The sequence below is a fragment of the Carcharhinus amblyrhynchos genome, chromosome 10, assembly GCF_965287045.1.
Source record: "Carcharhinus amblyrhynchos chromosome 10, sCarAmb.v2.hapA, whole genome shotgun sequence".
Classification (NCBI taxonomy): domain Eukaryota; kingdom Metazoa; phylum Chordata; class Chondrichthyes; order Carcharhiniformes; family Carcharhinidae; genus Carcharhinus; species Carcharhinus amblyrhynchos.
Window position 1 is genome coordinate 92,434,147 of NC_137333.1, and position 12,578 is coordinate 92,446,724.

Consider the following 12,578-nt stretch of genomic DNA (forward strand, 5'->3'; position numbering starts at 1 on the left):
AGAGAAAAAGGGTAGACTCCATGGATTTCAGATGCTGCACTGCACTTCAGCTTTGCTGAAGGAGGAAATGCCCAGTGTCCATGATAGACCAGAAAGCTTTCCAGACTCATGGTCAAAAAGATATTGGAACAGAGATGTGGAGGTCAATGATGCAAGTCAGGCTCTGAATATCTGAATGCAGTGCGACAAGAAGCGCAGCGACCTCACAGGAATGCTCAAGGTCAGCGAATGCATCTGCAAATGCCACACCCTACCAACTGCATTCCCTAGGCTCAGGCACTCCTTAATTCACCACACCCCCATCACTCACTACCAACACGCCCTATCAATCTGAGCGCATTCCGATGTTCATGTACATCACATTTCTTTCATCCACTTTACAATGCCACAAGCCTCAACCTCATACCCACATCTCATAAGTTGCAGACACACTATCACCACTAAATGACAGCCATACAGAGTTATAGGCTGGAATTTTACCGCCTTGCCCGCCACAGGAATCAGAGCGGGCGAGGGGTGGACCATGGGAAGATCTGTTGACCTCGGGTGGGATTTTACGGTTTTGGGACAAGTGAGTCCATAAAAATCCCACCCAATGAGATATTCATCACGGAAACAAACCCTTCAGCCCAACCGTCCATGCCGACCAGGTTTCCTAAATCAAACCAATCCCACTGGCCTATGGCCCATATCCCTCTAAACCTTTCCTATCCATGTACCTATCCAAATGTCTTTTAAATGTTATACAAAGAACAAAGAACAACCCAGCACAGGAAACAGGCCCTTCGGCCCAACGAGCCCGTGCCACCGCATCACCCTACACCTATTCTACCCTGCATGTCTACGAATGGAACCCTACTCAGTCAGATTCAGGGAAGAAATAGTGTCAATTTGGTAAAAACTGATTAGCCTAAGAGCACATCTTTGGGGTGTGGGAGGAAACCGGAGCGCCCGGAGGAAACCCACGCAACCACAGGGAGAATGCGCAAACTCCCACAGACACAGGCCCAAATCCATGTGTCTGCACAGCCAGCAGTGCTAGTCACTGAGCTGTTGCGGCGCCCGTCTACCGGTCCAGGATCAAGCACACACACCGACATGAAGTACTAGGCCACTCCTGGACTTCCAAGAGCAGCCCACGCACGACCCACCGTGTGCATGCCCCTCGCTTGACACGAGGTGGACCTCCACCTGTGGAATAAAGACAAAAATATTAATCATACAGCCTGCCCTTCCGGTGTCTCCCGAGGTTTAACCCTATTTAATAGCCCCTACCATATCCCTCCATTCTCGTTTCACTCATGTGCCTATCTAACTGCATCTTAAATGAGTCCAACGTTCCTGCCTCCACCACCCTACTCGGTAGCGCGTTCCAGACCCCCACAACTCTCTGCGTAAAGAACCTTCTTCTCACCTCCAAATTATACCTCTCCCCCCTCACCCTTCAATCATGACCTCTCGTGTTAGTACCCAGTCTAGGGAGCAGTCTCTCACTATTAACTCTATCTATTCCCTTCAGTATCTTATATACTTCTATCATGTCCCCTCTCAATCTCCGTCTTTCCAAGGAGAATAGTCCTAGTTTCTTCAATCTCTCCTCGTAACCCAGTCCCCCCATGCCAGGCAACATCCTGGTAAACCTCCTCTGCACCCTTTCCAGAGACTCCACGTCCTTCCGGTAGTAAGGTGACCAGAACTGGACGCAGTACTCCAAATGCGGTCTAACCAACGTTCTGTACAACTGAAGCATTAGACGGCAGCTTTTATACTCTATACCCCTTCCTATAAAGGCTAACATTCCATACGCCTTCCTAACAACCTTCTCCACTTGTGATGCAACCTTCATGGATTTGTGAACCTGCACTCCCAGGTCCCTCTGTATGTCTATACTCCTAATCGGCCTACCTTTTATCACATAGCTCCTCTCTGCATTATTCCGTCCAAAATGCATCACCTCGCATTTGTCAGGATTAAATGCCATCTGCCACCTATCTGCCCACTGCACCAACCTATCTATATCCTGTTGTATCACCTGACAATCCAGTTCCGTACCCGCCAACCCTGCCATCTTGGTGTCATCAGCAAACTTGCTGATCACACCACCTACGCCCTCTTCCAAGTCATTTATGTAGACTACAAAGAGGAGAGGTCCCAGTACTGAGCCCTGCGGCACACCACTGGTCACTGGCCTCCAGCCCGACAAGGTCCCCTCCACAACTACCATCTGTCTCCTATTTCCCAGCCAGTTCTCAATCCACCTAGCTACCTGGCCTCGTATCCCATGCGCCTTAACCTTTTCTACCAGCCTACCGTGAGGGACTTTGTCAAAAAAGGGACTTTATAATTGTAGCCACCCCCTGTCACCTCTTCTGGCAGTTCATTCCATACACAAACCACCCTACAAAGAACAAAGAACAAAGAAAATTACATGGAGGAACAGGCCCTTCGGCCCTCCAAGCCTGCACCGACCATACTGCCTGACTTAACTAAAACCCCCTACACTTCTGGAGACCATATCCCTCGATTCCCACCTCATTCAGTTATTTGTCAAGACGCCTCTTAAAAGTCACTACTGTATCCACTTCCACTCCCTCCCCCGGCACCAAGTTCCAGGCACCCACCGCTCTCCGTGTAAAAAATCTACCTCGTACTTCTCTTTTAAAGCTTGCCCCTTGCACCTTAAACCTATGCCCCCTAGTAATTGACTCTTCCATCCTGGGAAAAAGCTTCTGACTATCCACCCTGTCCATGCCTCTCATAATCTTGTAGACTTCTATCAGGTCTCCCCTCAACCTCTGTCGCTCCAGTGAGAACAAACCAAGTTTCTCCAACCTCTCCTCATAGCTAATGCCTTCCATACCAGGCAACATCCTGGTAAATCTTTCCTGTATCCTCTCCAAAGCCTCCACATTCCTTCTGGTAGTGTGGCGACCAGAATTGAACACTATATTCCAAGTGCGGCCTCACTAATGTTCTATAAAACATTAACATGACTTGCCAATTTGACTTGCCCCTCTGTGTGAAGAAGTTGCTGCTCAGATCCCTTGCATAAACACAATGCAGGACATTCACCAACACATCTCCCTAGATTTGGCAAAGTGGCAGAGCAGCACAGGTAACAGGAGGTTATGGGAGGGGCAGGTGTGCCTACATGCCCTAGCCCTCATTAAGGAGACAGTTTTGGGGGAGCCATTATTGGGGTGGCCTTGCTGAACTCGTGGCTAATCTTGGGGATGAAACCATTAAAGGTGTCTTCTCCCCCTCATTCCACGCTCTCCTGACTCGCAAGTTGCACATGGTGTTGACATGCATCTCATACATACACCGTCTTCCCTTTCCCAGCACTGCCGGAGACCGGAGCACCCAGACCAAATCCACTCCCTGCCATCTTCCCATCCGAGGCCTGAACACAGCTCATTTTTGGGCTTTTCCTTTGCCCTTAAACTCCTTCCACCATTTTGAAAACTGAGGCTGTAAGCTAAGTGGTTAACAATTATTCACTTCAGGGCTTCTGTGGGCAGAAGCGTGGGCAGGCCAGCAAAGGCCTTGCCAGTCCAAGGGTAAAATTACAGAGACGTCCAGGCAGGTGGAAACCTAGTGGGAAGATTGTCTGAGATATTTTAACCCCAGCCTCTCCCCTTTATGTCCCTATAAGCACTCTGGTGGGAGAATGCCCATGCATTTCATTGCTCACTAAACAAATCTAAACATGCTTCCTTTTGGCCGCCAGAACTGGATTTATGCAACTTTGAAATGTTAAATAATGTAACAATTCAAGGTGATAACTCTTTTAGTAACATGAGAGCGCAACTTCAGCATGGTATGGTGGCACAGTTATTAGCACTGCTGCCTCACAGCACCAGGGATCTGGATTCGAATCCTGGCTTGGGTCACTGTCTGTGCAGAGCATGTGCGTTCCCCCTACCTGGGTTTCCTCCAGGTGCTCCACATTTTTTCCACAGTCATAAAAGATGTGCTGGTTATGTACATTGGTCATGCTAAATTCTCGCTGAGTGTACCCGAATACGCACCAGAGTGTGGCGACTAGGGGATTTTCACAGTAACTTCATTGCAGTGTTAATGTAAGCCTACTTGTGACAATTATAAATAGACTTAAATCTTCCTGTTCAAATGCTTGCTACAACACTCATGCAGCTCTGAAACATGATTTATTCCGTGTAGCAAAAGTGTAGACTTTCTAATATGTCTATCGTCAGTTATCAATTGCAATGGCAGAATTTACCCAAATGCATCATTTTGTGCTCAAAATTCAGATGAGAGTGTTGCTCGTCCAAGCACGGAATCGCAATGTGGCAACCCATGTTCTATTCATTCCCATTGTACAGACTTCCCAGCTCAAGCAAGCATAAAACGTTTTCCAATTACTTTGTTTGTAATGTACAGAACGCTATACACAGCAAAGGCATTGCTCATTTTGTCAGGATGGAAGCCTATCTGATCAGCACTCTGTAAAATAAATGTTTTAATTCAAAGCTTTGAGTCTGTATCCCTTGTGATGTGGTTGTTGAATATGTTGTTACTCAGCCTTTGATTGACAGTTTTGTAATCCCAGTATTATACATGAAATTTATGAAGGTCCTGATGTTAACTTGCATTTCCTGAAAAACTAGCTTAGACTTTGATGAGATTTAACAAGAATGTAAGCATTTTCAGTGGAAAAGTCAGCCATAAATCTCAATGGTGGACTAATTCATTTTCATTACACTGCATTCGTCAGTTAACTCCAATTCTGTGATTTATCTGGTCACCTCTCCCAATAGCTTTCACCCTTCGTAGTATCTTACATCAGAGGCCTTGACACTCCATTTAATTCCTCAGTTCCTAACATCCTGTTCTCTCACTATTCTCTGTTGCTTCACTGCTAGATGTTACAAGTAAGAACTGAAGAGAGGTGGGAAAAAGAAAACACATTTATTTTTTGTTCAACTTTTCTCTGATTCTCTCCTCACTTCAGAGACAAGTGCTAAGATGTAATCCCATTAGCAGTGTATGACCTTGGTCAAGTGGTCACACTTTGTGTGTCAGAGATGGAAAATGTCAACATGGCACAATGGCACAGTGGTTATTACTAGCTGCCTAACAGATTCAGGGACCCAGGTTCGATTCCCGGCGTGGGTCACTGTGCAGAGTCTGCATATTCTCCTTGTGTCCGTGTGGGTTTCCTCCGGGTGTTCGGGTTTCCTTCCACAGTCTAAATATGTGCAGGTTAGATGGATTGGCCGTGCTAAATTGCCCTTTAGTGTCTTAAGATGTGCAAATTAGTGGGGTATATACATGGAGTTACAGAGATGGGGCCTAGGTGAGATGCTCTATCAGGAGCGTTGGTGTATACCTGGTGGGCCGAATGGCCTCCTTCTGCACTGTAGGGATTCTATAACTGTGTAGATCAGGCAAAGCAATATAATCTTCTATTTTAATCCATTCTTGGCATATCGGCATTGCTAACAAGACTAGTATTGATTGTCAACTCCTGGCTGCCCTCAGCACTGTTAGGTAGGGAGTTCCAGTGTCTTGATTCAATGTCTGAGAAGGAACACTGATATGTTTCTATAACATTAAATGTATTCAAGATGTAGCTACATACAGCACTCGGAGTGAATAGGATCAAAGGTTATGGGGAGAAAGAAGGATTGAGCTATTGAGTTGGATGATCAGCCATGATCATGATGAATTAGTGGTGACTAGATGAATCATGGTGACTAGTGGAGTGCTGCAGGGACCGGTGCTGGGGCCTCAGCTATTTACCATTTATATAGATGATCTGGAGGAGGGGGCTGAGTGTAGGGTGATGAAATTTGCTGATGACACGAAGATGAGTGGAAAAGCAAATTGCACAGAGGGTGTGGAAAGTCTGCAGAGGGATCTGGATAGGCTGAACAAGTGGGCGAGGACCTGGCAGATGGAGTACAATGTTAGCAAGTGTGAGGTTACCCACGTTGGCAGAAATAATAGTAGGAGGGATTACTATTTAAACGGTGAAAAGCTGCAGCATGCTAAGGTGCAGAGGGACCTGGGGGTCCTTGTGCATGAGTCGCAAAAACCCAGTCTGCAGGTGCAGCAGGTGATCAAGAAGGCGAATGGAATGCTGGCCTTTATAGCGAGGGAGATAGAATATAAAAGCAGGGAGGTCTTGCTGCAATTGTACAGGGTACTGGTGAGCCTGCAGCTGGAGTACTGTGTGCAGTTTTGGTTGCTGCACTTGCACAAGGATATTCTGGCCTGGGAGGGAGTGCAGAGGAGGTTCACTAGGCTGATACCGGAGATGAGGGGGTTGGACTATGAAGAGAAACTAAATAGACTGGGTCTGTACTCGTTGGAGTTTAGAAGGATGGGGGGGATCTTATAGAGACGTATAAGAAAGTGAAAGGGTTGGATAGGGTAGAAGTAGAGAGATTCTTCCCACTTAGAAAGGATAGCAGGACTAGAGGGCACAGCCTCAAGATAAGGGGGGTGCAGTTTAGATCAGAGTTGAGGAGGAACTTCTTCACTCAAAGGGTGGTGAATCTTTGGAATTGTCTGCCCGTTGAAATGGTGGAGGCTACCTCGCTAAATATATTTAAGTCACGGGTAGATAGGTTTTTGACAGACAAGGGAATTAAGGGTTATGGGGAGAAAGCAGGAAAGTGGAACTGATCCACTTCAGATCAGCCATGATCTTATTGAATGGCGGCGCAGGCTCGAAGGGCTAGATGGCCTACTCCTGCTCCTATTTCTTATGTTCTTATGAATGCTGGAGCAGGCTCGAAGGGCCAAATGGCCTCCTCCTGCTCCTATCATCTATGTTTCTATGATATATTCCCAGGTCAGGTGGAGGGGAGTTTGCTAAGTGATGGTTTTCCCATGTACCTGCTGATTTTGTCCTTCTACATGGTGGTGGGTTTTGAGAGAAGTTGTGTGAAGGTTGTCCTTATCTTCACAGTGTATGTCTGCACCTCTCAACCAAGCATCACGAGAAAGGGTGTGGGAATTCTTTTATGCTTTCCTTCCCAGATTAGGGAAAATGAGGTTAACCCGCAGCTTGTCCCTGACACAGCACAGCCTAACTGAATCTTTTTTAAATTTATTTCCAAGCCAGCATGGCATTGTTGATTTCAGCCAGAGTGACAATGAAGGATTATTGTCTAAATTGTAACAGTTTCGAGGGCTTGTGACAAAGGGTGAATGACAAAGACGTGTGAAATGAAATTATAAAAATGTTCTTTATCCAGATAAAATACAATGCCCCATCCTAATGATTTTCAGGTAGAAGGAGATTCTCCAAGAATAAGTCTTTCTGTTATCAAGATACAAAATTAAATGAGTTTTATTGCCAGCAGTGGCTCAGCACTCTTGCATTTGAGCCAGAAGGCGATGAATACAAGTCCCATACCAGATGCTTGGGTATTTAATCTCAGTGGACGCAGGAGTACTGCACAACCAGAGATATTTTTGATAGACATTAACTTATATCTGCTCTCCCTTCTTAAGTGAATGTAAAAGATCCCATGGCATAAATGCAAAGAAAAGCCAAAAGGCAGCATGGTAGCACAGTGGCACTGCTAACTCACAGTGCCAAGCACCCAGATTCAGTTCTGGCCTTGAGTCATTGACTGTGTGGAGTTTCCATGTTCTCCCCATGTCTGTGTGGGTTTCCTCCCACGTTCCAAAGATGTGCAGGTTAGGTGGATTGGCCACGCTAAATTGCCCCTTAGTGTCAGAGGAACTAGCAGGGGAAATATGTGGGGTTACGGGAATAGGGCCTGGGTGGAATTGTGATCGATGGGCCAAATTGCCTCCTTCTGCACTGTAGGGAATCTATGATTCTAGTACTCCTCTATTTGTCCCTCAATCAGCACCAATTTTTAAAATCATTCCCTTATTATCTGATCATTTTATCATTAGTTGGTCATTATCTCATTGTTCTTCAACGGACCTTGCTGTGAGCAAAATAACTGCTGAGTTTCCCACAGTGACTGAACTTGCAAAATATCTCTTGGTTGTAAAACACTTTGGGAAATCCTGATGTCTGAATAGAATCATAGAATTCCTACAGTGCAGAAGGAGGCCATTCAACCCACACCAACCACAGTCCCACCCAGGCCCTATCCCCATGCATTTATCCTAGCTAATCTCCCGACACTAAGGAGTAATTTAGCATGGCCAATCCACTAACCCGCACATCTTTTGGGCTGTGGGAGGAAACCGGAGCACCCGGAGGAAACCCAACCAGACAATGTGCAGACTCCCCACAGACAGTGACCCAAGCCAGGACTTGAACCCGGGTCTGTGACGCTGTGAGGCAGCAGTGCTAACCACTCAGCCACCATGCCGCTATATAAATGCAAGTTTTTTTCTTCTCCTCAAAGTTAAATCGCCTTCATTATAACTGCCACAGTTGTGGGTGTAAGTAGGCGTTAATAAGAGAGCATAAAGTGCAGAGATTAATCAGAGAGGCTGCCCTTTCACTGTTTATTAACATACAGCTTTTGTTTCCCCTTATTTAACAGTGAAACCAACTGTGATAGATGTTGATATTTACGTGAACAGCATCGGGCCTGTTTCATCAATTAACATGGTAAGTACGTTTTACGCCAAAGGCGAAGTTATTCGGATATAATTTCTCTTGATGCTCTTTGAAGCCATAGATGCTGCATTATAGCGGTCACGGTTTGGCTTGTAAAAGTCAGTGTAGAAAACAATTCATTTGTATGTTGTTTCCGGACTGCATTCTGTCGCAACCTCAGCTGAGGAAAACTTGAAGGGACGAAAAATAACGAGCTTGTGATTTATTTTGCTATCAATATACTTACCATTTTCTTTCTCTTGTGGGAACCAGCCGGATCAATGGAGCCGATCACTCATTGAATTGTAGAACAGGCTTGAGAGGCTGAATGGCCTGCGCTCATTCCTACAATTCTCCCACTAATTTCCCAGGATGATATTTGGGAGACTATATGGACCCAAGTCTGAATTAACATCAGTAAAGGCTTGGAAAAAGGAAGCCTTGTGGCACAATAGGGCTGAAACTCTGCGTTCAAGTCCACTTTGGGACTTGATGGCCATTGAAGGTGTATTCGTTGCGTGGCCAAAAAGTACATTATCAACCTGCAAATCCTTTCGATGCATAAGATTTGATTTGATTTATTGTTGTCACATGTATTAGTATACAGTGAAAAATATTGTTGCTTGCACGCTATACAGACAAAGCATACACAGGGAAGGAAAGGAGAGAGTGCAGAATGTAGTGTTACAGTCATAGCTAGGGTGTAGAAAAAGATCAACTTAATGTGAGATAGGTCCAGTCAAAAGTCTGAGGGCAACAAGGAAGAAGCTGTTCTTGAGTCGATCGGTACATGACCTCAGTCTTTTTATCTTTTTCCTGATGGAAGAAGGCGAAAGAGAAAATGTCCAGGCTGTAAGGGGTCCTTTAATTAATTAAGAGTGAAGAGTTTTCCAGTCAGAAGGCATTGGCAAACCACTGCAGTACTTTGAACCAACCCAGTGGAAGTCTATGGTTGCCCACATTCTCTTGGGCATGCTACTTGAAGGAGGAAAAGACATGAGGGCTGTATAAATTAGAGGGATTAGCAGGGTGAATATGGATAAGGCTTGGGTAAGATGCTCTATAAAAGAGTCGGTGCAAACTCAGTGGGCCAAATGGCTTCCTTCTGCACTGTGGGATTCCATGACTCTATGAATTTATTGGTAGTGGCCCAGACCAGTGACCAGAATGGCAGTGTTCCTGAGTCTTTGAAGGCAAAGATCCAGCCTCCAAAAGCCTCTGATTGATCAGGAAGTCAACAGCTTCTCAGTCCCAGCAGCACCATTTGTGGAGGTGCAGTACGCCTGGGACCAGGAGCAACACCAGAAATCCAGAGTACAGGTTGGTGCAACAATCTCACCAGGATCAGTAATGTCAGCTCCCACCAATGGGCAGCAGGAGCTCAGTGTGGTGGACAAGGGAGGTCTTTCTATGTGGGCAGAAGTTGTTCCTTGTTGGTTTCTCCGTGGGGCACTTGGTATCTGATCCAGAGGGTTCCCTGCCCACTGGGTTCCCAGGTCTGCTGTCATTCAATTCCTCAACTGGCCAAAGGAGTGGGAAAGCCCGACCTCTGCCTTCCCATCTCTTGACTCAATTGGGGAGTGTTGGGATAGTGACAGACTCTCCACCCTGTGCCAACTTGCCTGATTAAATGATACTTCTCCCCTCCCCCTGCCCCCTGTACGCTCAAACTCCGTCCATCCCAGAGGAGGCCTTAAATTTCATTCATCACGCCTTGGAAGCAGATATTACTTCTGTTTCCTTGTGTTCCCTGGCTTGGTTTATTTCTCCTTGCAATGTGATCAGTGTAACTACTCGAGCAAAAAGATTTGGAAAATCAACGATTAAAAAGGGAATGGCAAAGGGATGTCGAAATTAGTTGAGTAAGGGAAGGGTTTTGTTGGTGATTGTTATGTATGTAAAGCCCCTTTAAGAGATCAGATCTCAAACTGAACAGTGATGATTTACAATATCTAACATTGAATCAGCTGTTCCAATGGAGGTGCATCTCATCCATTAACTCTGTCTACACTTCCCGCTGCCTTGGCAAAGCAGCCAGCATAATTAAGGACCCCATGCACCCTGGACATTCTCTCTTCTGCCTTCTTCCATCAGAAAAAGGATACGAAAGCCTGAGGTCATGGACCAACAGACGCAAGAACAGCTTCTTCCCCGCTGCTGCCAGACTTTTGAATGAATTTACTTTGCATTAAGTTGATCTTTCTCTACACCCTAGCTATGACTGTAACACTACATTCTGCACTGTCCCATTTCCTTCTCTATGAACGTTATGTTTTGTCTTTACAGCACGCAAGAAACAATAATTTTCACTGTATGTTAATACATGTGACAATAATAAATCAAATCAAATCAAATCAAATCATGTCAGGGCTTTACTCCATGTTACTCAATGGGTACCACAGTTAGATAGCAAACCAGCTTACTGCACACAATTGGGAGATACACCGAATAAATAAATAAAAATAAGTCTTTACTTTCTTATACCTAGAAGAAACACTTTCATTTTACCGTGACTTTGCATCAGCCAGTCTGGAGTTTTACTAAGTCCCATGAAGACATGCCAGTGCTTGGGCACATCTCAGACTGCTAAATTGCTTCTTGGTTTCCCTAGATGTGTAAGTTAGTTGGATAGGCCATGATAAATTGTCTCTTAGTTTCCAACGGTGTGCAGGTTGGATGGATTTGTCCTGGTAAATGCGTGAGGTAAAGGGGTAGGACAGGGGATGCTGGGTTAGATACTCTTTGGGAGAGTCATACGCCAGAATTCTACCACCCCACCCATCTGCTCGTCACAGAATTGGAGCGGGTGAAAGGTGGACAATGGAAATGTCCATGGTCAGTGTTTGTTTCCTATATGGTTTGGCAGCTTCAGATTATAGAACATAGAACATTACAGCACAGTACAGGCCCTTCGGCCCTCAATGTTGCGCCGACCAGTGGAACCAATCTAAAGACCCTCTAACCTGAACTTTTCCAATATTAACCATATGCCTATCCAATGAATGCATTTGAATGCCCTTAAAGTTGGCAAGTCCACAACTACTGCAGGCAGGGCATTCCAAGCCCTTACTAATTATTAGTTCTCAGCCTGTCCACTAATGCCTCTTAGCTGATAGTCCCACATACTGGGTACCACAGTCTTTACAATTCCAGTTGTCTACTTTAGGTTTTATCTTACCCTTTTACGTGATATGGACATCTTTGGTTAGGCCGGCATTTATTGCCCATTGCTAATTGCCCCTTGAGAAGGTGGTGGTGAGCGGCCTTCTTGAACTGTTGCAGTCCATGTGGTAGAGGTGCACTCATAATGCCGTTAAGGAGGGAGTTCCAGTATTTTGACCCAGTGACAGTGAAGGATCAACAATATATTTCCCACCCAGGGTGGTGAGCGGCTTGGGGGGAGAAACTCCAGGTGGTGGTAGTCCCTTGTGTTTGCTGTTATTGTCCTCGGTGATAGAGATCATGGGTTTGAAAGATGTGGTCGAAGGAGCCTTGTGAGTTCCGCAGTGCATCTTGTAGGTCGTAAACATTGCTGCCACTGATACATTATTTTACTTTACGTGAATATATATAATAAATAGTTAATGAAAAAAAGTGGCAGAATATTATTGCTTTAATAATGATCAGATTGCAATCATATAATGGACAGTACACAGTAATGGTTTCAGAATTGATATCTTCAAGTGTGCAGAAGGTAATAATCTAATGGAAGGTTCAAATGATGTCATAAGGCACAAGTGTAAAGCTCAAATCAAGTTTAATGTAAATTTTGAGATGAGATTACAGCTGAGAAAAGCACTCCAGGGGATCTGTTATTTTTATAACACAATGCAAACTCAGTGGATACAGGTTTATCTATTGTGTGTGGCTCCCAGTGCAGATTCCTGCATATCCGTGCCCTCAGAATGCAATGATATTCACACCGAATAATCAACTGCAATTTTATCAAGAAATATTTTGCAGTCAGCCACTATGGTTGACTCGTAACTGCCCTCTAAAATGGTGTGGCAAGCCA

The 12,578-nt window shown here is 45.2% G+C and overlaps 1 protein-coding gene across 2 annotated transcripts in view; it reads left to right on the forward strand.

Moving 5' to 3' along the window:
- gabrg3 (gamma-aminobutyric acid type A receptor subunit gamma3) overlaps window positions 1-12,578 on the forward strand; it is a 604,889-nt gene that overhangs the window by 12,315 nt on the left and 579,996 nt on the right. For both annotated transcript variants that reach the window (XM_080197967.1, XM_080197966.1), the window contains exon 3: window positions 8,508-8,575. In XM_080197967.1, coding sequence (XP_080054093.1) covers window positions 8,508-8,575 — 68 coding nt within the window. The remainder of the gene's footprint in view (window positions 1-8,507; window positions 8,576-12,578) is intronic.